Source organism: Schistocerca piceifrons, chromosome 3 (assembly GCF_021461385.2).
Source record: "Schistocerca piceifrons isolate TAMUIC-IGC-003096 chromosome 3, iqSchPice1.1, whole genome shotgun sequence".
Classification (NCBI taxonomy): Eukaryota; Metazoa; Arthropoda; class Insecta; order Orthoptera; family Acrididae; genus Schistocerca; species Schistocerca piceifrons.
Window position 1 is genome coordinate 873,362,359 of NC_060140.1, and position 26,567 is coordinate 873,388,925.

The 26,567-nt window shown below is 41.4% G+C and overlaps 2 protein-coding genes across 3 annotated transcripts in view; one reads left to right on the forward strand and one right to left on the reverse strand.

Annotated features, from left to right (window-relative positions):
* Nucleotides 1-21,697, reverse strand: part of LOC124789677 (exportin-5) — a 200,615-nt gene extending 178,918 nt beyond the window's left edge. The window contains exon 1 of the mRNA XM_047257112.1: nucleotides 21,490-21,697. The gene's annotated coding sequence lies outside the window, so the exon portion shown is untranslated. The remainder of the gene's footprint in view (nucleotides 1-21,489) is intronic.
* An 8-nt stretch (nucleotides 21,698-21,705) lies between these two features.
* LOC124789678 (nucleoporin Nup37) overlaps nucleotides 21,706-26,567 on the forward strand; it is a 69,316-nt gene continuing 64,454 nt past the window's right edge. Inside the window, exon 1 of one of the 2 annotated variants that reach the window (XM_047257114.1) lies at nucleotides 21,706-21,788. Coding sequence is in view for 1 of the 2 variants with exons in the window: in XM_047257113.1 (XP_047113069.1) it covers nucleotides 22,019-22,159 (141 nt within the window). In the remaining variant the exon portion in view is untranslated. Of the gene's footprint in view, nucleotides 21,789-21,920; nucleotides 22,160-26,567 lie in introns of those variants that run through there. The other variant, XM_047257113.1, reaches the window with a different exon arrangement.

The following is a 26,567-nucleotide window of genomic DNA, read 5'->3' on the forward strand; positions in this document are numbered from 1 at the left end:
GAACTGAATTGGGGCAATTCTCCTGGGTTTTCCTTTGTCAAGGAACACTATAAAACAGAGTTAAGTATTTCAGCTTCTGCTTTGCTACCCTCCATTTCAGATCCTGTCTCATTCACTAGAGACTGGACACTCACTTTGGTGCCCTTAACAGTCTTTAGATACGACCAAAAATTTCTTTGGGTTTTGTGAAATATCGTTAGACAATATTCTGCTACAGCAGTCATTGAAGGCATCACACATTGTTCTCTTGAAGCCAAAAGCGTTTCATTCAGCATCTCTCTATCTATAGTCCTATACTTTGTTTTACACCTATTATGTTATAGGCTCTGTTTCTTTAGAAGTTTTTTATAGCAAATGTATACCATGGAGGTTCCCTTCTATTATGAACTGTCCTACTGCGTACATATCTATCCAGTGCATGGTCAACTACACTTTCAAACTTCAGTCATAGTTCCTACATACTCCTGCCCTGTGCTGAAAGTTTCAAGTTCCTCATTGAGATATGACACTACTGATTTTTTATCTAGTTTACTGACCATATATATCTAACTGCTTATTTTAGTTTTCCTTCATACTCTGGTAATCATTGTTGCCACAACAGCATAATGGTTACTGACACCAGTTTTGGTATGAAAATCCTGAAAGAAATCAGGTCTATTTGTTGCCATTAGATCCAATATATTTCCATCAGTAGTGAGGTTCCTCACTATCTGATCTAGGAAGTTTTCAGAGAAGGAATTTAGTAATATTTCACAAGATGTCTTGTCACATCCACCACTAACAAAACTGTAATTTTCCAAATTAATTGTTGGATGACTAAAGTCTCCACTGATGATTACAGTATGATTGGGGAACTTATGCACAATTGAACTGAGGTTTTCTCTAAAGTTTTTGGTTACATCAGGAGATCAGTCTGTTGGGTGACAGAAGGATCCAATTATTGCTTGATGCCCATGCCTGATACTGAGTCTTGGCAAAAAATCTCACGTGCAGCTACAATTTCTGTCTTAGTGGAACTGAGTTTCTTGTCTACTGCTACAAATATACCAACCCCAGTTCCCATCTGCATATCCTTCCAATATAAACTTAAATTTTCCCCAAAAGTCTCACTGCTATCAATTTCAGGTTTCAATGAGCTTCCCTGCTTTTCACGAGCACTTCAAACTCTGGAACTTCATTGCAAATGCTTTAGCAGTTTACTTTTAGGATTTTAATACTCTCACCTATAGGAGGCATTCTTTTGATCTTTTTCTGATACCTCTGGGTTTTCTACTGCTACTGTTATCTGGAATGGACGGAGAGTTGCCTGCTCTATTTCAGATGTAGTGTGATATATCTCCTGTGAGAAGGGATCAGATGCTAGATTAATAGTGAAGTGTCAGCAAGTGTTCATGTGTTATGCTTTACAGCAGTGTTACATACGTGTTTTTAATTTTTCAGAGGTGTTTGATATCAAAGTTTCATATTTTAGTTATATCATTGATTTATATCTTGCACATGTTGCAATCACAATGAAAATTATGTATTTGTGGTTCCTCTTCCAAACATGCAACAAACAAGGGAGCTATGTCAGTCTTAATCGACTGGACGATTCGCAGAACAATTTAAAGTGGAATGATCATATAAAATTAATTGTTGGTAAGGCGGGTGCCACGTTGAGATTTATTGGGAGAGTCCTTAGAAAATGTAGTTCATCAACAAAGGAGGTGGCTTACAAAACACTTGTTCAACCTATACTTGAGTATTCCTCATCAGTGTGGGATCCATACCAGGTCGGGTTGACAGAGGAGATAGAGAAGATCCAAAGAAGAGCGGCACGTTTCATCACAGGGTTATTTGGTAAGCGTGATAGTGTTACGGAGATGTTTAGCAAACTCAAGTGTCAGACTCTGCAAGAGAGGTGCTCTGCATCGTGGTGTAGCTTGCTGTCCAGGTTTCAAGAGGGTGCGTTTCTAGATGAGGTATTGAATATATTGCTTCCCCCTACTTATAGCTCCCGAGGAGATCACGAATGTAAAATTAGAGAGATTCGAGCATGCACGGAGGCTTTCCGGCAGTCGTTCTTCCTGCAAACCATACGCGACTGGAATAGGAAAGGGAGGTAATGACAGTGGCATGTAAAGTGCCCTCCGCCACACACCATTGGGTGGCTTGCAGAGTATAAATGTAGATGTAGATGTAAATATATAAATGTAAAGATTTTATTAAGTGCTCAGTTTCAGTAGAGGGGCTAAGTACCCCATTATTACAAAAATGATCTTTCTAAGGCCTTTGATACAGTCGACCACAAGATTCTATTAAATAAATTAGAAGCATTAAGAATAACAGGGGTTGCTAATGACTGATCTCGATCAAAGAGTAGAGACAACGCATACTTCAAATAGATCTAAACGTTTAGTAAAACACTTATCAGAACCAAAACACATTAATATAGGGATTCCACAAGGTAGCATATTAGACCCATACTATTCCTGATATACATCAATGACTTTGCCAGTAGTGGTACTCATTATGAAAAAAAAATCTCTTCACTGATGACAGCAATATTATAGTCACTGAGAAAACAAGAGAGCTACTTGCAGAGAAAGCAATTATCAGTTGAAGTGGTGTGAACACACAAAGGTACTTGCAAAGAGGTCATCAACACGTTACGCCCTTAGAATCCTATCATCAGTTGTAACACGCAGTGTTGTATGCCCAATTCTTAGCTATGGCATTCTTTTGGGGGGAACAAATGCACAAAATATGAACACAATTTTCAATCTCCAGAAAAGAGCCCTAAGAATAACAACAACAATAGTAGTCGAGCTGTAGTAGTAGTAGTAGTAGTAGATCTGCTCCGTGTGAATATATCTATCAGTCAGCTGTACACATCAAAAATAACATTGGTAATTACTGCATAAACAGCTCTGTCCATGACCATGGAACAAGAGCTAGACTCAACTTACAATTATCAAGAAAAAATAAACATAAAACTCAAAGCAGCATTTTCTACCAAGGAATAGAACTGTACAATAAATTACCAAAAGAGATTAAAGAAATTGCAAACGTACACTCATTTAAAAAGGCAGCTAAAAAGTTCCTATTAAGCAACACATTTTATACATTGAAGGATTACTTAGATAAAACAGAGTAGTGGTTTGGTAAAAAAATGTTATACAAATAAATAATAATATTGTTATAAAACATCCAACATTCCACACAACACCTTCACATTATGTTTTCTTCCTTCTTTTTTACTTTTCTAGAAAAACTTACCCCCAAGCTATGCATAGCACAATACTAACACCTCTTCCTCTTTCTGAGCTCAACATCTCACCCATTATAGAGGGATGCTGAATCAGTTTTTAGGATAGCAAATGGGAAGTTGTGGTACAGAAAATGGCCCAGAGATCACATCGGTGTGTGTGTGTGTGTGTGTGTGTGTGTGTAGTGAGTGAAGTGTTATGAAACAATGTGTGTATAGTGTGTGCAGTGGCTGATAGTGAGATGAGTGAACAGTGTGGCACTACATTATTTAACAAGTTATTTGTAAAAAAAAGTATTGTGTACCAGGAGTAAATCTAAAGATTGTCTCTAACTGGAATTCTGTAAATGTATGTACAGTATATACGAATTAGTTTATTTTGAATTGGTCTAAACTTTTAAATACTTCAACATGTCCTATATCCTTGCAAAAAGAGATCTACAGATGAATAAAGCTACAATCCTGAGGTACATTACTTTCCCAAAAATTTTAGAAAATGATGTAAGGAGTGACACTGTGGAATTGTACTGGCATCTGTGGAGTCATCCTTCTTACAGAGAAGACTAACAATGGCATATTTTAATCTGTTAGGGAAAGACCCTGAATTAATGATGCATTACATAAGTAACTGCCTGTCTCCACAGCTAAGGTTGGAAAAGCACACCTGAGCAGGAGGTGCTTGACTCCAAGGTAACCTATTCCGAATCGTGGTTTTCCAGTTCCAGTTATCTGGCCGGTAAGGGGGGTAGAGGTGGCGATGTAAAGGTCTCAATCATCAGTTTTTGTAACAATGTCCTTGGTAAAATTCCAAACATATCTGCACAGTCTCATGAAGTGAGGGCATGTAACACTGTTGATGGTAATTTGCCCATTGCATGGTGATATTAAGTTCAGCCACCATCTAGGTGCTGCACAAAAGGAGTAGGCTACATGTCAGCACCAGTTTTAACCCTCTCACTTCCTTTCATCTACAACAACACAAACCCAGCACTACCCAGTACATGCGCTCGTCACAGCCTTCCATATGACACAGTTTTATATATGACGATTCATAACAGTTTGGAGAAAGGCAGCAACACAACACCTCTACTAAGACTTTTCAAACAGCAGCAATGCAGAATTCATGGATCTGCTCCCCTGCACTCATTTCCTGAGTAAGGAACCTACTTTGACTTTTTTGACGTAAGTGACCGAGAACATTAAATATTATAGAGTGACTTCTTTTCGGTGGATAATCACAGATATTATCCATCCTTTATGAATTTTTACTTTTTAGAGAAGTCATGACCTTCCTTATTTCAGATGGGGGATGTGAGATTAATTTTTATTTCACTTAATGTCCTTTGTATTGCTTCTTTCAATGTAATGTACTGCTTTATATTGTGAACTGTTTGCAGTAATTTTTCACCTATTTTTCAAAAGAAAAAATTAAAAATATCTATAATACACTAGACTTTCACTAATCTGGCCATTCCTGGCACATACGAATGCCGGATTAATGGAAATTCCGGATTATTGAGTGTCTGAAATTTATTTTATTTACTTATTTTGTTTTTTATTTATTTTGAAAAGACAGGGGATATGGTGTACTGTACTTTATTAAACCGAAGGATACAATTTTAAAACACAGAGAATATAATTTATTAAATCCAAAAATACATTAATTTTAAAAGAAAACTTAGTCCTTAAATGTACACTGTGTCGTATCACTCACTATGAAACGTGTCCCAAATTTTTAACTGTCACAATGATGACACGCAATGGTGATACGCTTTATCACGCAACTGCTTCACAAGCATTACATCGGTACTGCATGTATCTGGTTGTTGCGTAATGTACCCCGTTGGCAGTTTCAGCACCAGCAGTATGAGAAATCTTCATGCTCTCTCCTCCTGTGTCCCCTTCTTCATCATTTTCATCATTACATTCTTGCATGCTTTTGATAATTTCATCATCTGTTAAAGTTTAGTCCGTATCACAGTTTTCCTCATTCAGCCACTTCGTGACATCTTCATCATCAATTTCTTCTCCTCCTGGATGGTTGTGGAACATGCCACTGTACAAAGTAATTGATAATTCCGAATTGACAGGCTCATTGCTGTCACTCACTACTGGATCCAACTCGGCATCAATGGATGGCCACAATTTTCTCCAGCTCTTCATTATGGTAGCGCTCTCCACTTTATCCCATGCTTCGGCTGCTTGGAAAACATCATCACATATGTTAATTGCTTTCCATGCCTTCAGCATAGTCTTGATAGAGTCATTTTCACTTTTGTTCAGCAACGAGACGAGAAGTGAATGTCGATAATGACATTTAATTGATTCCAAAATTCCCTGGTCCATGGACTGAATTGGGGCTGTCACGTCAGGTGGGAGAAAGAGTGCTTATACATGTATACCATCGGACTTTAGAGAAACAGCTGAAGGGTGACTGGGAGCATTGTCAATTATAAGGATAGCTTTCAGTGGAAGCTTTTCCTTGTTTAGCTCTTTTCTCACTGCTGGTACACACGTTTCATGGAACCACCAAGAGATTATTTGTCTGTCCACCTGTGCTTTCTTCTGAGTGCAATACTGCATTGGTAGAGTATTTATGTCAGTGTGCTGAAAACAACATGGATGTTGGGACTTCGCAATCACCACAAATGGTAGTTTGTGAGTCCCATTTGCATTACAACATGCTATTAATGTTACATGCTGTTCATGTTGCTTGTAATCATGCGCTTCCTTCTTGTTCTTGGCAGCTAATATTTTTGAAGGAAGCATCTTGTAAAAGAGTCCCGTTTCATCAGCAATATACAAGGCATCAGCAGTTAAATCTTTTTCCTCTATTATGTCCTATATCTTGCTTACAAACTCATCAGCATCCCTATCGTTAGCTGAACGGCTTTCCCCAGTGACTGTCATCTGCCGAAGGCCACGTTGTTTTTTCCAGATAGCCAACCTTCACTCACTGAAAACAAGTTACTACCGCCAAGTTGTTTGTTAAATGCCGCTGCTTTTTCCTTTATAATCAGGTCACTGACTTGGAATTCTTTACTGCTTTGTTGTACGAATCATCTATAAACAGCTACGTCCAGTTCTTCATTCTCACTCTTTTGCAAAACCTTCTTCTTTCTTTTTGATGTCTTAAATAGTTGTTCGTCCAACATTGAACTCAGCAGCAATGGCTTTCTGCGAAGAACACTGATTTAACTTATCTAAACTTTTGAGTTTCTACATGAGGTCTGGCGTAACGAGGTTCCTTTTAGAAGACATGATTCTGGACTGTAAAGAAAGATACAATTTCAAATACAGTATATAAAGCATTGTTTAACTAAGCATTGTTGCGCACGATAATTCATTGTGCATGTGTTTTTGGATGTGCGCCGTATAACTGAGAGGCCAGACTACTGAGGGCCAGATTAACGAGAGTCTAGTGTATTAGGAAGAGGACAGTTTGTTACTTACCATAAAGATAACACTGAATTGCATAGAAGCACAATGCAATGACTGTCATGCATTTAGGTTTTGGCCATAGCCTTCTTCAGGAGAAAAAAAGAAAAGAAAAGAAAGCACACACACACACACACACACACACACACACACACACACACACACACACACACACACACACATATTCATACAAGCAAGCACACCTCATGCACACATAACTGATATCTCTGGCAGCTCAGACCGGAATGCAACAGTCACGCTGAGCAGCAGTATGGAGTGGGGTACAAAAGGGAGCGGGATAGCAGGGTATAGGCAGGGGGAGAGAAGAGCGCCATCTGGTGGAGTATGCAGGGACTGGAGGGTGCCATGACAAGGCTGTCAGGTGCAGCCTCGGAAGGCTGGGGGGGAGGGGGGGGGGGGGAGCAGAAAAGCGGAGGAGCGGAGAAGGAGAAAGATGGGCAGGTGCATTGGCAGTGGCCAACACGTAATTTGGACAGAAGGGGTGGACAAATATTGAAGGCCGTGCAGTGACTGCAGCAGCACGGGTACACTCCCATTGCTGCTTTCAAGGGTGGCCCAGCCTCTGATAGGGTAGATGGAGCAGGACTAGAATAGTAAGTATTCGGTAGGTGTATTGGGCAGGTCATGCATCTGGGTCTTCCTCATGGATATCATCCCTATGACAAAGGGGTGGGATTGGGAGTGGCATAGGGATGAATTAGAATGTTGTAAAGGTTGGGTAGGGGACAGAATACCACTTTAGGAGGAGTAGGAATGATCCAGGTATAGGATGGTCCTAATTTCAGGACAGGATGATAGGTAATCAAGGCCCTGATGAAAGATGTGGTTCAGCTGATCCAGTATGTGGTGGTACTAGGTGACAAAAGGTGCCATTCCTTTGTAGCTGGTTCTTGGAGGTGGTGGGATGATAGGGGAAATGGCACAAAAGATCTGTCTGTGAACTGTGTCTAGGGAATAGTGCCTATCTGTGGAGGCCTTGGTGGGACCAGCAGCTTAATGGGCAAGGATTCCTAGTCACTGCAGATGCTGTCCCCAGGTGGTCAGACTGTATGGGATAGTTGGTTGGTTTGGGGTATAAAGAGACCAAACTACAGGGTCATCAGTCCATTTTTCCTGACGCAAGCAAGACTCAAGGTACAAAAACACTCAAAATACGTTTGGGAAAGTAAAAGGGGGAAAAATGGGGAACAACACCTAAAAAGAAAACGAATGGAACAAACAGGAAACATGGAAAACACACACCACAAGGAAAAGTAAAAGAAGGTATTAAAACCATAGAGAAGATGGTCTGGGCTGGTTGATCACAATAATAAAAAAAGATGAGCCAGCCACTCAGCAACACATTAAAATGTCCTCCCCAAACAGACAAGACGAGATGAACACATGTAGGGAAAAGACAACCACCAAGACAAACAAATGCAAAGAAAGTAAGACAGAGTTAAAATGGAGGGAGGGTGGCAGCCTTGGAGAGAAGGCTAAATGCCCACTGTTAGATGGTACGATAAAAACCCACCTCACGAATAAAACGTAAAACTAAATCTGCTGTTGGGCATTGTTGCGCAACACCGAAGGTAGGGTGCTGGGAAGGTTAAAAATCTGCCGCAGAGGGGCTAAAGGTGGGCAGTCCAGTAAGATGTGGACGACAATCATATGCAAGCCACAGACACCTAGGTGGGTCCTCATGATGGAGGAGGTAGTCACGTGTTAGCCACATATGGCCAATGCAGAGCCGGCAGAGAACTACAGAGTCCCTGCAAGAGGCCCGCATGTAGGACTTCCACACATTCATAATCTCCTTAACGGCATGCAATTTGTTGTGCATAATGAGATTATGCCATTCCATCTCCCAAAGCTGAAAACTGTGTGGCATAATAATGATTGCAGGTCAGTTACAGGGATGTGATTCTCCAGAAGTGGTAACCATGTAGCCTGTTTGGCCAGCCTGTCGCCAAGTTTATTTCTGGGATTCCGACGTGGCCTGGGGTCCACACAAACACCATGGAATGACTGGACCGTGCCAGGGCATAGATGGACTCCTGGATGGATGCTACCAAAGGATGGCAGGGTTAGCATTGGTCGATAGCTGTAGACTGCTCAAGGAGTCAGTACAGAGAAGAAACAACTCGCCAGGGTATGAACTGATATGCTCAAGAGCACGAGAAATGGCTGCCAGCTCTTCAGTGAAAACACTGCAGCCATATGGAAAGGAGTGCTGTTCAATATGTCCTCCATGAACATACGTGAAGCCAACATGACCATCAGCCATCGAGCCGTTAGTGTAAACCACTTCATGGTCCCGGTACATCCCAAGAATTGAGAGGAAGTTACAGCAGAGAGCTGCAGCATTAACTGAATCCTTAGGACCATGTGAAAGGTCCAGGTGAAGCTTCGGCCTAGGTGTACACCATTTAGGTGTATGTGAATGGACCTCTAGTATAGGTGGTAAAGGCAAGGACTCCACTACAGACAGACGAGATCGGATGCAAACTGCAATCAGAAGCCCTGACCTGGACCTCTGATGCAGGAGATGAACCGCCATGGGTGGGAAAAGGAGACTATAATTCGGATGCTCAAGAGAACTATGAATGTGCGCAATGTAACTGGCGAGCAGTTGTGCACGCCTAACCTTCAATGGAGGGACTCTGGTCTCCACCAGGATGCTGGTCACCAGACTTGTCCTAAAAACTACCGTTGCCAGTCTAACACCACAGTGGTGTACTGGGTCGAGTCAACTCAACGCTGAGGGTGCTGACGAACCATAAATCAAACTCCCATAGTCAACGTGGGATTGAACAAGGGCTCTGTAGAGCTGCAGCAGTGTAGAGCGATCTGGACCTCAATTGGTGTTGTTCAGGCAGCACAGGGCACTGAGGTGCTGCCAGCACTTCCTCTTCAGCTGACGCAGATGAGGAAGCCATGTCAATCGGGCGACGAAAACCAATCCTAAGAATCGATATGTCTCCACTACAGTGAGTGGATCGTCATTAAGGTAAAGTTCTGGTTCTGGATTAATGGTACGACACCGACAGAAGTGCATGATACACGACTTCGCAGCTGAAAACTTGAAGCCGTGGGCTAGAGATCATGACTGCACTTTGTGGAAGGCTCCCTTTCTCCTGGATATTGGGGAACTATGGGAGGCACCAACTTGTACACGGAAAGTACGGAGCAACAGGAAATTTTGGATAAAAATCGGGTGTGGGCCCCACAGACCCAACTCATATAATGTGGCTGGATATGATGTCACCAGATCATGTTGTAAGCTCTTTGTAAATTAAAAAAAATACAGCAACCAGGTGATGGCATCTGGACAGCAGACTCGAGGGAAACTAGATTATCAGTAGTAGAGCGACCACGGCAGAATCCGCCCTGGCATGTAGCCAGTACGCCATGCAACTCCAGGACCCCAACACAACTGCCGACTTACCATACTATCTAACAGCTTACAAAGAATTTTGGTGAGGCTGATAGCTATCCACATCAAGCGGGTATTTGCCGGGTTTCAGCACTGGAATGATAGTGCTCTCTCACCATTGTGATGGAAAGACACCATCACACCAGATCCGGTTGAAGATGACGAGATGTTGCTTGTGGTCGGATGAGAGATGTTTGAGCACCTGACTGTGGATCCGATCTGGCCCAGGAGCTGTGTCGGGGCAATGTGCAAGGATTCTGAGGAGCTCCCACTCTGTAAATGGAGCACTGTAGGGTTCACTGTGACGTTCAATGAACGAGAGGGCTTTGCTTTCCATCCGCCGTTTGAGGATGCAAAATGCTGGGTGATAATTCTCTGACGCGGAGGCTCGAGCACAGTGCTCAGCAATTGCGTTTGCGTCGGTAGATCGCATGTCATTGATGTTAATGCCAGTGACACCTGTCGGGTCTGGTATCCACAAACACGTCTGACCTTCGTCCAGACTTGGGAAGGTGACATATGGCACTCAATGGTCGAGACATACCTCTCCCAACATTACCGCTTCCGTCTTTTGATAAGCTAGCGAATGCCTTGGTGGGGCCTTGCTCCCGAAGTAGGTACTTTGGGAGCGACGGAAGGAGATTTTCCCCCTACCACCAAGGGGGCGAATGTATTCTGGAGGCCCAGAGGGCCCACTGTTCATGGCACAGAGTGTGGTACAACTGGTACTTTTGTAATGGCGATAGTAATGTAGCTGCAGCATATGTGGACGTCAACCGAACCGGGTGTAATCTTTCAAATTTACATTTAGCCTCTTGGTAAGTCAACCTGTCCAGGGGCTTGTACTCCATGATTTTCTGCTCATTTTGGAGTACTGTGCAGTCTGGCGAGCAGGGGGAGTGCTGCTCTCTACAGTTGATACAAGTGGGAGGAGGCGCACATGGAGTATCTGAATGCAGTGGACGTCCGCAATCTCGACATAAGGTGCTGGAAGTGCAGTGGGAAGACATATACCTGAATTTCCAGCACTTAAAGCACCGCATAGGGGGAGGGACATATGGTTTAACATCACAGCAGTAAACCTTCACCTTGGCCTTTTCAGGCAATGTATCACCCTCAAGACCAAGATGAAGGCACCAGTAGCAACCCTGTTGTCTTTGGGTCCCCTGTAAACGCACCAGACGCAATGAACACCCCGCTGTACTAGATTGGCGTGGAGTTCGTCATCAGACTGCAAGAGGAAGTCGCGGTGGAAAATAATCCCCTGGACCATGCTGAGGACTTTATGGGGAGTGACGGAAACAGGAGTATCACCCAGCTGGGAACTCCTTTTAGTCACATCTTACGACAGGCAGGGATACCTCAGGCCTATTCTAACCCCTGGACCCACATGGGGTAGACTGTATGGGAGGGATTTTTTTGTGTGGAAGGGTGGAAGGGAAGGCAGCTATCGATATGTACCCCAAGGCCTTCTCAGGCAGGCACTAACCGCCAGACCTTAGCAGCAAACAGATCTCTTGTGCAATTTCCCCACATGCCCCCTACCCTCCCAACACCCACAAGAACTAGCTACAATGGAGTGCCCTGTTCGTCACTCAACATCGCCCCGGATTGGGACAGCTGAATCACATCCTTCGTCAGGGCTTTGATTACCTATCATCATGCCCTGAAATCAGGGTCATCCTATGCAAGATTTTTCCCACCCCTCCTAAAGTGTTGCTCCTTGCACAACCAACTGCCACAACATCTTAGTCCATCCTATGCCAGTCCCAATCATTTGTCACAAGGACTGTATCCCTGTGGAAGACCCAGGTGCAACACCTGCCCAATCCACCCACCCAGCACTTCCTAATCCAGTCATGCCACAGGTTTATCCTACCCCATCAAATGCTGGGCCACCTATGAAAGCAGCCATATTGTAAACCAAGCCTGCTGCATTCATTGCTCAAATTTTAAATTGGCGAGATTACCAACCAGCTGACTCTTCCCCTTCACCACCAGCTTTTCTGAACTGTGAAGATGGGAGTTGTCCTTGCAACACATTCTCTGCTCCTGAAATTATCCGCCTTCAATCTACAGTAACCTACAGTCTCCACACCCTCCACTCACTCTGCCCCGTCACCTCCTCCCTATTCACATCCTCACACCCTCTTTGTGTGATGCCTTCTGTCAATGTGTCCGCCTATCTTTCCCTTTACCCGCCCCACTACAGGTTGCCACTCAGCATGACTGTTGCACTCCGGCTCGAGCTGGCGGAGATGGTTGTCGTGTGTGTGAAGTGTGCTTGCTTGGGCACGCGCGCGTGTGTTGCCTGGAGTTTATTTAAAAATGCTTACCATGCAGCAACAGTCTTTTTTCAAAATGCTCCCATTCTCTTTACCTGCAATAATGTCATATTCTATAGCATGGCTTCTTTCCCCATATTTCTTTTAACAATATTTCATATTGACTTTACTTCATTGTGATGTCTATAAATTTCAAACAAGATGTGCATAAACTTTTCTTAATATGTTACAGTACTGTTTATCATTCAGTAGCATTTCTGGATCATTACTTGTTCTGGTTATTTTTTTACATATCCCTTTTCATGGTGAGGGTAATCTGATAACTGTAGTGATCTAAAGTTTCTTAAATGACTTCCCACTCATGATGATGATGATGATGATGATGATGATGATGATGATATCATCATCATCATCATCATCATCATCATCATCATCCCAACAATCCATCTACGTCTCTATCTTCCTCTATGTCTCTTGTCTCCTATAGTTATTTCATGGGCCTGTCTGTATCCTGCCAACTTTCAGTCTTTTAACATGCTCTTACCATCTTATCTTGTCTTTTCTATGATCTCTTGCAACGGCTCATCTTTCACTAGTTCTCTCCATAATTCTTTCCTTACTCTATCCATTTTGGTAAGTACGTTCTGCTTCTTTGAAACTTCATCTCATCAGCCTATATCCTGCTCAAGCCTTTTCTTCATTACCCACATTTCTGATGTACATGTTAGCAGTGAAGCATAATATGCTTGGTATAACAACTGCTTCTTTTTGGGTGGTATGTCCTTGTTCCATAGCACACTTCTTGCACATTGCAGGGAATCATGGACTTGCCTTCCTATTTCAATAATCTCATCATCATTATTCCTTTCAATGTCTTCTATTATGCTCCACAGGTATTTGAAACATTCCACTATCTTTAGTGCTTGCCTTCTTATACTTATAATCACTGCTACTCTCCTCTTATTCCTCACTGTTATCATCGCTCCACACTTATTTGCATTTAGGCTAATTTCAATCATACCATACCGCAACTTCCACACATTTGGCTTTTCTTGCAGCTCTCCTTCTATAATTCCGTGACATCATTAAATCAACTGCAAACATCACTGCTTTGATACTTTTATCTTGTATTTGCACTGCCAGTCCTGTCATATCTCATCCACAATAGCAATGAAAAGTAAAGAGTATAGTGCACTACATCTACATCTACACATCTATCTACATTTATAATCCGCAAGCCACCCAACGGTGTGTGGCGGAGGGCACTTTACGTGCCACTGTCATTACCTCTCTTTCCGGTTCCAGTCACGTATGGTTCGTGGGAAGAACGACTGCCGGAAAGCCTCCGTGCGAGCTCGAATCTCTCTAATTTCACATTCGTGATCTCCTCGGGAGGTATAAGTAGGGGGAAGCAATATACTCGATACCTCATCCAGAAACGCACCCTCTAGAAACCTGGACAGCAAGCTACATCGCGATACAGAGCACTTCTTGCAGAGTCTGCCACTGGAGTTTGCTAAACATCTCCATAGCGCTATCACGCTTACCAAATAACCCTGTGACGAAACGCGCGACATTTGTCTATGTTAAGGGTCAGTTGCCACTCCCTGCACCAAGTGCCTATCCACTGCAGATCTTCCTGCATTTCACTGCAATTGTGTAATGCTGCAACTTCTCTGTATACTACAGCAACATCTGCGAAAAACCGCATGGAACTTCCAACACTATCTACCAGGTCATTTTTTTTTATATATATATATATATATATATATATATATATATATATATATATATATATATATATATATATATATATTTTTTTTTTTTTTTTGTGAAAAGCAATTGTCCCATAACACTCCCCCGTGGCACGCCAGAGGTTACTTTAATGTCTGTAGACGTCTCCTTATTGAGAACAACATGCTGTGTTCTGTTTGGTAAAAGCTCTTCAATCCAGCCACACAGCTGGTCTGATATTCCGTAGGCTCTTACTTTGTTTATCAGGCGACAGTGCGGAAATGTATCGAACGCCCTCCGGAAGTCAAGGAAAATAGCATCTACCTGGGAGCCTGTATCTAATATTTTCTGGGTCTCATGAACAAATAAAGCGAGTTGGGTCTCACACGATCGCTGTTTCCGGAATCCATGTTGATTCCTACAGATTAGATCCTGGCTTTCCAGAAATGACATGATACGTGAGCAAAAAACATGTTCTAAAATTCTACAACAGATCGACGTCAGAGATAAAGGTCTAAAGTTTTGCGCATCTGCTCCACGACCCTTCTTGACGACTGGGACTACCTGTGCTCTTTTCCAATCATTTGGAACCTTCCGTTCCTCTAGAGACTTGCGGTACACGGCTCTTAGAAGGGGGGCAAGTTCTTTCGCGTACTCTGTGTAGAATCGAATTGGTATCCCATCAGGTCCAGTGGACTTTCCTCAGCTGAGTGATTCCAGTTGCTTTTCTATCCCTTGGACACTTATTTCGATGTCAGCCATTTCTTCGTTTGTGCGAGGATTTAGAGAAGGAACTGCAGTGCGGTCTTCCTCTGTGAAACAGCTTTGGGTAAAGGTGTTTAGTATTTCAGCTTTACGTGTGTCACCCTCTGTTTCAATGCCATCATCATCCCAGAGTGTCTGGATATGCTGTTTCGAGCCACTTACTGATTTAACGTAAGACTAGAACTTCCTAAGATTTTCTGTCAAGTCGGTACATAGAATTTTACTTTCGAATTCACTGAACACTTCACGCATAGCCCTCCTTACGCTAACTTTGACATCGTTTAGCTTCTGTTTGTCTGAGAGGTTTTGGCTGTGTTTAAACTTGCAGTGAAGCTCTCTTTGTTTTCGCAGTAGTTTCCTAACTTTGTTGTTGAACCACGGTGGGTTTCTCCCATCCCTCACAGTTTTACTCGGCATGTACCTGTCTAAAACGCATTTTACGATTGCCTTGAACTTTTTCCATAAACACTCAACATTGTCAGTGTCGGAACAGAAATTTTCGTTTTGATCTGTTAGGTAGTCTGAAATCTGCCTTCTATTACTCTTGCTAAACAGATCCACCTTCCTCCTTTCTTTTATATTCCTATTTATTTCCATATTCAGGGATGCTGCAACAGCCTTATGATCACTGATTCCCTGTTCTGCGCTTACAGAGTCGAAAAGTTCGGGTCTGTTTGTTATCAGTAGGTCCAAGATGTTATCTCCACGAGTCGGTTCTCTGTTTAATTGCTCAAGGTAATTTTGGGATGGCGCAATCAGTATAATGTCACTCGATGCTCTGTCCCTACCACCCGTCCTTAACATCTGAGTGTCCCAGTCTATATCTGGTAAATTGAAATCTCCACCTAAGACTATAACATGCTGAGAAAATTTATGTGAAATGTATTCCAGGTTTTTTTTCAGTTGTTCTGCCACTAATGCTGCTGAGTCGGGAGGTCGGTAAAAGGAGCCAATTATTAACCTAGCTCGGTTGTTGAGTGTAACCTCCACCCACAATAATTCACAGGAACTATCCACTTCTACTTCACTACAGGACAAACTACTACTAACAGCGACAAACACGCCACCACTGGTTGCGTGCAATCTATCCTTTCTAAACACCGTCTGTGCCTTTGTAAAAATTTCGGCAGAATTTATCTTCGGCTTCAGCCAGCTTTCCGTACCTATAACGATTTCAGCTTTGGTGCTTTCTATCAGCGCTTGAAGTTCCGGTACTTTACCAATGCAGCTTTGACAGTTTACAATTACAATACCGATTGCTGCTAGGTCCCCGCATGTCCTGACTGTGCGCCGCACCCTTTGAGGCTGTTGCCGTTTCTGTACTTGCCCGAGGCCATCTAACCTAAAAAAACCGCCCAGTCCACGCCACACAACCCCTGCTACCCGTGTAGCCACCTGCTGCGTGTAGTGGACTCCTGACTTATCCAGCGGAACCCGAAACCCCACCACCCTATGGCGCAAGTCAAGGAATCTGCAGCCCACACGGTCGCAGAACCATCTCAGCCTCTGATTCAGACCCTCCGCTTAGCTCTGCACCAAAGGTCCATACTACCTTGCTCCAAAAAAATTTTCTGTTCACACAAGTCTGTATTCTTTCCTCCCACTTTCACACAATTCACACTTCCTCAATACACTTCCTCAATACACTTCCTAAGCTATGTTTCTTATAGTCTGCCTCCCAATTACCCTTTTATGAAGGGTTTCTGAGATCTTCCTTCTTTTCGCACTATCATACACCTTCTCAATGTCCAGAAACACCATTACTAATTCCTTACCATATTCGCAGTCTCTCTCTTTGGAGCTGCCTTACACTAAAAATTAGATTCACTGCCAACCTTCCTGGTCTAAACCCATCTTGTTCCTCTCTCGGTATACCTGTACTACTACCTTCAATACACACTTTCCCAGAATCTTTTCAAATACCTCAGCAGTATGACATCAAAGCAACTCCCCTATAATTTTAATACATTTTCCTGCAACCTTTCTTAGAGACTGGCTCTATGATTCGCTTTCTCTAGTCTCTCCTTTCTTTCCATACATTCTCATAACCTGACAGATCCACTCCATGTGAACAGTGCTGGCAGGCCTCATCACCTCTGTTTTCTCCCAATATTATCTTATGACATAATGCAATAAGGTCTGCTGTAAAGGAGTTTCTAAGTTAAGGTTCAGATTCCGAATTAAATTTTCAACTCAGTCTGGTAACATCAATCATTTCTAGTTCAACAGCCCTAAAGTGTATAACAAGATTCTATTTTGAACTTATCAGATGTAGAATTACCTTTGGGTGTCCCCCAGGGACGCTTGCTGTTCATGTCATATATTAATGACGTTGCAGACAATATTAATAATAAAATCAGGCTTTTTGCTGGTGACACAGTTATCTATAATGAAGCACCGTGTGTAAAGAAGCTGCATAAATATTCTGTCAGATCTTGATAAGATTTCAAAGTGGTCCCAGGATTGGCAATTTGCTTCAAATGTTCGGAAATATAAAATTGTGGACTTCACAAAATGAAAAAATGTAGTGATCAATGACTATAATATCAACGATCCACAGCTGCAATTTACCAACTCATACAAATACCTGGGTGTAACACTTTGTGGGGATATATAGTGGAATGGTCACAGAGACTGTCGTGGGTAAAGCAGATGGCCGACTTCGGTTTATTGGTAGAATACTGGGGAAGTGTAATCAATCTACAAAGGAGATTGTTTCCTAATCACTTGTGCAACTGGTTCTAGAATATTGCTCAAGTGTATGGGACCGGTGATAGGACTGACTGGGGATATTGAACGTATACAGAGAAGGGCAGCACAAATGGCCACCGGTTTGTTTAACCCGTGGGAGATACTGAAGGAACTGAACTGGAAGGCTCTTGAAGATAGAAGTAAACTGTCCCAAGAAAGTCTATTAACAGAGTTACAAGAACTGACTTTAAATGATGACTCTAGGAATATACTACAACCCCTACGTATCGCTCATTTAGGATCCTAAGGATATGATTAGAACAATTACCGCACACAGATAGGCATTCACGCAATCATTCTTTCCACACTCAGTACATGAATGGAAAGGAAGAAACCCTAATAACTGATAAAATAGGATGTACCCTCTGCCATGCACTTCAAGGTTGTTTGTAGAGTACAGATCTAGACGTACATTTAGGTATCTACATCTATTATCTGCAAACCACCATGAGATGCATGGCAGAGGGTACATCCCTGTATACCAGTTATTGCGGTTGCTTCCTGTTCCATTCACGTATGGAGTGTGGGAAGAATGACTGTTTGAACACCTACCTGTGTGCAGTAGGCCTAATTATTGTAATCCTATCCCCGGGATCCCTATGTGAGTGATACGTAGGACTCAAATGGCTCTGAGCACTATGGGTTCAAATCAAATGGCTCTGAGCACTATGGGACCTAACATCTGAGGTCATCAGCCCCCTAGAACTTAGAACTACTTAAACCTAACTAACCTAGGGCATCACACACATCCATGCCGGAGGCAGGATTCAAACCTGCGACCGTAGCGGTCGCGCGGTTCCAGACTGTAGCACCTAGAACCGCTCAGCCACCTCGGCCGGCTGAGCACTATGGGGCTTAACATCTGAGGTCATCAGGCCCCTAGAACTTAGAACTACTTAAGCCTAACTAACCTAAGGATATCACACACATCCATGGCCGAGGCAGGATTCGAACCTGCAACCGTAGCGATTGCGGTTCCAGACTGAAGCGCCTGGAAGCGCTCAGCCACAGCGGCCAGCTGATATGTAGGTGGTAGTAGTATATTGCTTGAGTCATAATTTAAAGATAGTTCTTGAAAATTTGTTAATAGACTTTCTCGGGATAGTTTATGTCTATCTTCAAGAGTCTTCCAGTTGAGTTCCTTCAGTATCCCTGCAACACTCTCCTAGTTCCTTCAGTATCCCTGCGGCACTCTCCTATGGATTATAAATATGTGACCATTTGTGCTGCCCTTCTCTGTATTCATTCAATATCCCCTGTTAATGCTATATGGTACAGATCCCACACACTCAAGCAATATTCTAGAACCAGTCATATGAGTGAATTTTAAGCAATCTCCTTTGTTGACTGATTGCACTTCCGAAGTATTCTACCAATATACCAAAGTCTAACATCTGCTTTACCCACGACTGAACCTATGAGATCATTCCACTTCATACCCTTGCAAAACATTACACCCAGGTATTTGTATGAGTAGGCCAATTCCAACATTGACTCGCTGATATTATAGCCAAAGGATACTACATTTTTTTCATTTTGTGGACATTTAGGGCATGTTGCCAAACTATAGGTTGACTCTTACATAGAAGATAACAGCAACCATTCACTTTTTTACAATGCTATTTATTTGTCTAAATAGCGCCATTACAGGTTACATCTTCAGATGGCTAGTTCATGTTAAGATACATTTTACATTAGGTTTCAATTTTTGTTTTCCCAACTGATGAAATCTCCTTGGGTGGTGATGAGATACGAGACAATGTCCCTTTGACTTTGTGAGACTCACAACAAATTTCAGTGATGTTACCTTCCATGTAAGAGTCAATCCATATTTCGTACACAGCCTCCAGCTCAGAACATCAGTTTTCAACAAATAGCAAGTTGTCAGTCTTTGCACCAATGTCAAATATTACCACGATCTGGCTGAATATTTGTGCAACTTCTTCCAGACAGTACTTAATCACACATAACTGCATCACCTGATTTTTCTGTTAATATCTTGTCTGTAAAGTCATTAATATACATTAGGACCAGCAAGGGTCCCAACACACGCCCTTCGGGCACACACAAAGTTGCTTCTACATCTAACATTGACTCTCTGCCCAAGATAATATGTTGTGTCCTTCCTCCCAAAACGTCCTCAGTTCAGTCACAAATTTCACTTGCTACTCCATATGATTGCACTTTTGACAATATGTGTAGGTGTGGTACTGAGTCAAATGTTTTTCAGAAATCAAGAAATACTGCATCCACCTGGCTGCCTTGGTCCAAAGCTTTCAGTATGTCACGTGAGAAAACTGCGAGTTGGGTTTCATGTGATTGATGTTTTTGAAATCCATGCTAGTTTGCATTGAGATAGTCATTCTGTTCAAGATGCCCTATTATGTTTGAGCTCAGAATATGTTCTAAGATGCACTATTATGTTTGAGTTCAGAATATGTTATAAGATTCTACAACGAATTGTTGTCAAGGATACTGAACATTAGTTTTCTGGATTACTTCGGCTACCCTTGTTGTAGACATACATAACCTGTGGCTTTTTCCAAGAACTGGGGATGGTTTTTTGTTCGAGGGATCTATGACAGATTATTGTTAGAAGAGGGGCTAACTCAGCCATAAATTCAATATGGAATCTTACAGGGATTCCATTAGCACCTTGAGCTTTGTTCAATTTTAATGATTTCAGTTGTTTCTCAACACCACTGACAATACTTATTTAATTCATTTTTTTCAATCATACGAGGATTAAATTGGGACAATTCTCCTGGGTTTTCCTTTGTCAAGGGACATTTTAAAATGGAGCTAAGCATTTCAACTTTTGCTTTGCTACCTTCCATTTCAGTTCCTGTCTCATTCACTAGGGACTGGGCACTAACTTTGGTGCCACTAAAAAGTCTTTACATATGACCACAAATTTCTTTGGGTTTTGTAAAATATTTGTCTAGATTCTGCTACAGTAGCCATTGAAGGTATCACTCATTGCTCTCTTGACCGCTAAAAGCATTTCATGCAGCATCTCTCTATCTCCAGGCCTACTTTGTTTTACACCTATTATGCAGTAATCTCCATTTCTTTGGAAGTTCTTTACATTGACTGTATACAATGGAGGTTCCCTCCCATTATGACCTCTTTTAAGCTTAATCCGGAATTCCTCTATGTGCTCCTGCTCTGTGATGAAATTTTCAAGCTCCTCACTGAGATATGACACTACTGATTTTTTATCTAATTTAATGAACATATATATCTTTTTGCTTGCTTTAGTTGTTCTTCATACTTTGGTTATTGTTGTTGACAACTGCTTCATGCTCACTGACAGCAGTTTCAATGTGGACCCTCAAAGTGGTCATGTCTATTTGTGGCCGTTACACCCAATATATTTCCGTCGGGCGTAGGGTTTCTGACTACTTATTCTAAGTAGTTTTCTGAGAAGGCATTTGGTAAAGTTTCACAGGATGTCTTTCATGCCCGCCACTAACAAAACTAATTTTCCCAATTAACTGCAGGATGACGTAGATAAATAAGTACGGAAAAAGTCGCGTCCCTTATAACCATCGTAGCACAATAATAGTTAAGCTAATATACTAAAGTGCCTCTCTTTAAACAGAGTACAGTTTTAAACGACCTACCGGCAAAACAATCACTGTTCTGATGAAACAGTTGAAAATGTGTACTGTCAATTTAGTAGGTAAATACAAAAATTAATTTGTATCTGACACAAAACACTGCAGCTTTGTTTAAGAACATTTTTAAATCCAGTATATCACCTAGTAAACAAAGACACAAACCGAAACGAGCAAAATAATGTAATAACAAATATCGATAAGGCTACTTACGTATTTTTTTGCAATGAAAACAGTCTAAGAATGGGGAATACGGCTAATAAAACAGCAAGCAAATAAATGTCATGGATCTCGCGTAGACTCACACCTACACTTTCGCACCAAAACTGTCGAATATGCTAAACATCACACGCACGTGTAAACAAAAGTGCCGTATACAGGGCAAATCGACTATCTTTCCAGTTATATTATTTGCCATCAGTCCATCCCCTGCTACGAGAGAAAAGGAAGCGTGAAATGATTGCCGTTGCCAACAGAAGCGACGAAACAAAAGGCTGCGTAACGCATATCAGGTTGCTGAGATGACTAATCATATTTGTGAGATTGTATCTGAATACTTTAAAACAAGCATTTATTTATTTTGGAATGGATAATTTTACACAGCAGATATAATTTTACACAGCAGATATGACAACACTGTTTCACTTCCGCGGAGGTCGTACTTTGACACTAAAAGACTTTGTTAGGAGCGGCAGTTTTGTGTGTTTGTAATTTAGTGTTTACCACCGTGTTTACATTGGAAATGGACCATACGTCAGCTACTCATGTGCTCGAGTTTGATGATAAAGTGTTTTGGTTCGAGCTTTCACCATTTGAATGGTCACAGAATCTGTTATGTATCGCATTCACAAATAAAATCACTGTCGGCAAACTACGATTCCAGGTGAGAAACGGGACGGGAAAGAAGTTCGCATGAGACTGATAGAATGGGGAATGACCAAAGCGGTGACTGTACTTGGTTGTTGTGTCTTTAATTTTAGCTATTCAGTATCACCACTTCCGTAAAGTTACTGTGTGTGATAGGTGTAGGAAATTGTCATGCACGTCGGTATTCGCTTCACTTCGACGGCCTCATTAGAAAGAAACTGCGATTGTTAATTAAATACTTCCATGGAATGGTAAAATTTAACTAGCATAGAACAAGAAAATAGATTTTTTTTGTCTTTTTAAACGGATCGCTATGATCTGCACAGAGAATTCTTTTGATTTCCCATCTGGTAGTTCAGAACCATAGCACAAATTGCATGCGTGCCCAACTTGCATTCATAAATTGTTTCGTAATGGTGTCCATAATATGTTTTCGTACTAATTTTTTACTCGGGTTTGTTTATGGGTAACTTGATGATGATGAAGCAATTACAGCTTTTTACTGTACCATTGCGCCCTCTAATGTGGTGAAGATATTATTTGACCATAATAACTTGATGACCGCGCTTGTGCTGGCACAAGCATAGAGAATTGGCACGCAGAATGGAAAATTAATATGAAAATAGCCTTTGTGCTCCGTAAATGAAAGCCACAAAACTGTGGATGCTCTACAGTTTACTGTCTCGGGACATCCATAATTTTGTACTTTTCATTTACATGTAAGGTCATCAGTATGATGCCAGTTGTAAATGCTGTGTGAGCAGGAAGACCATCAGTAATCCTTTAGATCAGTCAGTCACTGGAGTTGAATAAATGTCTCTAGATGCCCTCTTGTGTGATAAGTGAACTCATGACATAACTTGCAACCCTTCTTTAAATTTCTTTACCCTATGAATCACACCTGGCAAGAGTCTCAGGCTAAGAAGTAAGAATCTAATGAAGGTCCTGTTCATTAACTTCACAAAGCTTAATTGCATTTCTTTAGGATTCTTTCAATGAATTTCAATCTACCATCTCCCTTTTCACAACTAGTCGTATATGTTCGTTCCAGTTTAAATCTCTCAGGATGCACATCCTTAGGTATCATTGTATAATCAGTTGAAGATGTGTACTTCTGACTATTTATACTTAACGTTTACTTATGTTGAGGGTTAACTCCCAGTTTCTCGCCAAGAGTGGCTACAATTTTCCGATGTTTGAGAGTCTTACATACAGCGGCATTGCCTGAAACAACCCCATGGAGCCACCAATGTTAACCTTTAAATCATTTACAAGTAATGTGAACACAAATGGTTGTACATCATTGCCCTGCAGTATAACCTAAACACTGTCTTATCTGGCAATGCCCCCACCATCTCCCCCCCCCCCCCCCCAAGAACAATTTGGTATGACATTTTCAATCCAGTCACAAAGGTAGTCCAATATCAATATGCACTTATTGTGCTCACTAGGTGACGGTTCAGGACTGTATTGATTAAATTGAATGCCTTCTGCAAATCATGGAACATGATAACCAGGCTGCACTATCTACTGCTTCCTGGATCTTGTGAATGAATAGAGTGAGCTGAGTTTCACAAGACTGCTGTTTAAGGCACCCTTGTCAATCTCCACAGAAGAAATTTTCATGTACACACTCTGCAAGCCACCATATGGTGCAAGGCAGAGGGTTCTTAGTACCATTACTACAGTTGAGTCATATAAATTGATTCCTGACAGTTGCAGTGGGCTAGGTGCTTCAACTTTGTACACCTATCTCAACCAACCACAAAATGTGAATTTGTAAATGTCACTGTTGCACTGCTACGGTATTGTCACAGCTATATGGATGACTATTGTTTTCACTTGTGCCCATTAATCCTATGCAGCTGAATGCTGGAAACAACAATTGTTAGCTGTCAGTGATCATCTTATACTGACTCAACTAGTCATTAGCCTTCCTGTTCCATTCGCAAATATACTTCCGTGTGAGCTCCAATTAATCTTATTTTCCCTTCACAGTCCTTACACGAAATGTAAGTTGGCAGCAGTAGAGTCATTCCATAGTTAGCTTCAAATGTTGATTCTCTGCTTCTTCTCAGTCTTCTCTCCAGGAATTCCCATTTGAGTTCACAAAGCATGTCATAATAATTGCATTTTGATTGAACCTATTGGTAATAAATGTAGCTACACATCTCTGAATTGCTTCGGTGTCTCCTTTAATCTGATCTGGTGGGGGATCCCAGACTCGTGAGAAGTACTCAAGAACAGGTTGCACAAGTGTTCTATAAATGGTCTCCTTTGCATATGATCAACAAGCAACATTTCCCTAAAATTCTCCCAATAAATCGAAGTTGACCATAAGGCAGCACCTCACTAATATTGTTTTCGAACATTATAGGATTGTTTTGATACTTACCTACCAGCATCAACTTACATTTTTCTACATTTGGAGCAAGTTGCTTTCATCATGTCAAACCGAAATCCTGTATAAATCATCTTGTATCCTCCTATAGTTACTCAGAGAAGGCACTGTCCTGTACACTGCACCATTATCAGCAAACCGTCGCAGATAGCAGATCACCCTGTCTGTCAGATTGTTTATATATACAAAGAACAAGAGCAGTCTCATCACATTTCCGTGGCTCACTCCTGGTGATACTGTTGTCTCTGATGAACGCTCAACATCAAGGACAACAATCTGCAGTGGAGCACTGTGTCAAATTCTTTCCAGAAATCTAGAAATATGGAATTTGCTTGTTGTCCTTTATCCGTGGTTCACGGGATATCATGAGAGAAAAGGGCAGGCTGAGACTCAGATGAGTGATTCTTTTTAAATTATGTTGATTTGTGGCAGAAGCTTTTCTGCCTCAAGGAATTGCGTTATATTTGAACTGAGAATATGTTAGAAGTCTGCAGCAAACCAATGTTATGGATAATGTTGTATAATTTTGCAGGTTCTTTAAAAAGTCACCTGCACTTTTTTCCAGTCACATGGTAGTGTGTTCTGCGTGAGACACGCATGATAAGTACAAGATAAGGGGCCATTGCCAGAGACTACTCTCTGTAAAACCGAATTATTATTCTGTCCGGACCGGGAAACTTCTTTTTTTTTTTTTTTTCTTCCACCTCTTTTAGTTTCTTCTTAATGTCTATGTAACCCAAAAAGGAGTCTGTTTGAGTCAAACAGTGGTAAGTTGGTGCAGTCCTGCTGCATGAACGATTTTTTTTAAATGTGAAATTTATAACTTCAACTTTGCTTTTGCTATCTTCTGTTGCCACACTGGACTAGTCAATGAGCGACTGGATAGAAGTCTTCCACCCACTTGGTGATTGTACATTTCCTCAAGTTCTAGGCAAGGATTTTTGCCAAGATATGAATGGGAAGTTGTATGCTACATACATCAATCTCTTTATAGACACATGAATTTCTACTAACTTTTGTCTGTCAACTTTTCACCATTCTTTTTTTAACAGAGACTCTGACAGTCTCTGCTTCCTCAGCATTTTCCAAATTTTATTGTTAAACACAGTGGGTCTTTTCTATCCGTAATCCACTTTCTCAGCACATACTTCTCCACTGCACAATTTACAGTTAGTTTAAACTTTCCTCTACAACCATTGGATTGCGATGAAATTATATACATTCAGATGCCTAAGCTAGCATGATGCTAACAACTGTGCATCTGCTCTTTCCAACATAAATACTCGCGTAGACTTCTTGATGGATTTATTAACTTTAGTAAACATTATTGCTGTTATAATGTGGTCATTAATCCCTGTCTCTCTGCTCACACTGTCAATAAGCCCAGGTTGTTTGTAGCTACAATGTCTAAAATATTTCCATTGTGTCTAATTTGTTGAACTGGCTGCTCAAGAGAGTTTTAGAAAACATGTCAGAATTACTTCACAAGACTGTCTGTCTGTGGCACCTGGAATGAATGCGTAGGTGCCCCAATCTATAATCAGTAGGTAAAGTCTTCACCAACTAGTACGCCATGATCAAGATACTTCTACACTACACTTTCTGTGAATGATACTACAACTGCTTGTCAGAATTGGGTGGTCAGTAAAAATATCTCATAATTAACTTTTGACAAAATAATTTAGTTGGATAGATAAAGCAGCCTCAGAATACCTTCTTCAGGCAGAAAGGTTGAAGGGGAAGAAAGAGCAGTGTAGGAAAAGGACTGGAGAGTTCTAGGAATAGAGGTAGATAATTTTGTCAAAAATTAATTGTTTTTGTTGTTATATCATAATTAACTTTCGTTAAGAGAAAATAAGATGACAGAATAGATTTTGAAATGCAACGGTGACAATAACAAACGTAATTGTTGGGTTCAAATTAATGATATGAATATAATAGAGGGAAACATTCCACGTGGGAAAAATATATCTAAAAACAAAGATGATGTAACTCACCAAACGAAAGCGTTGGTATGTTGATA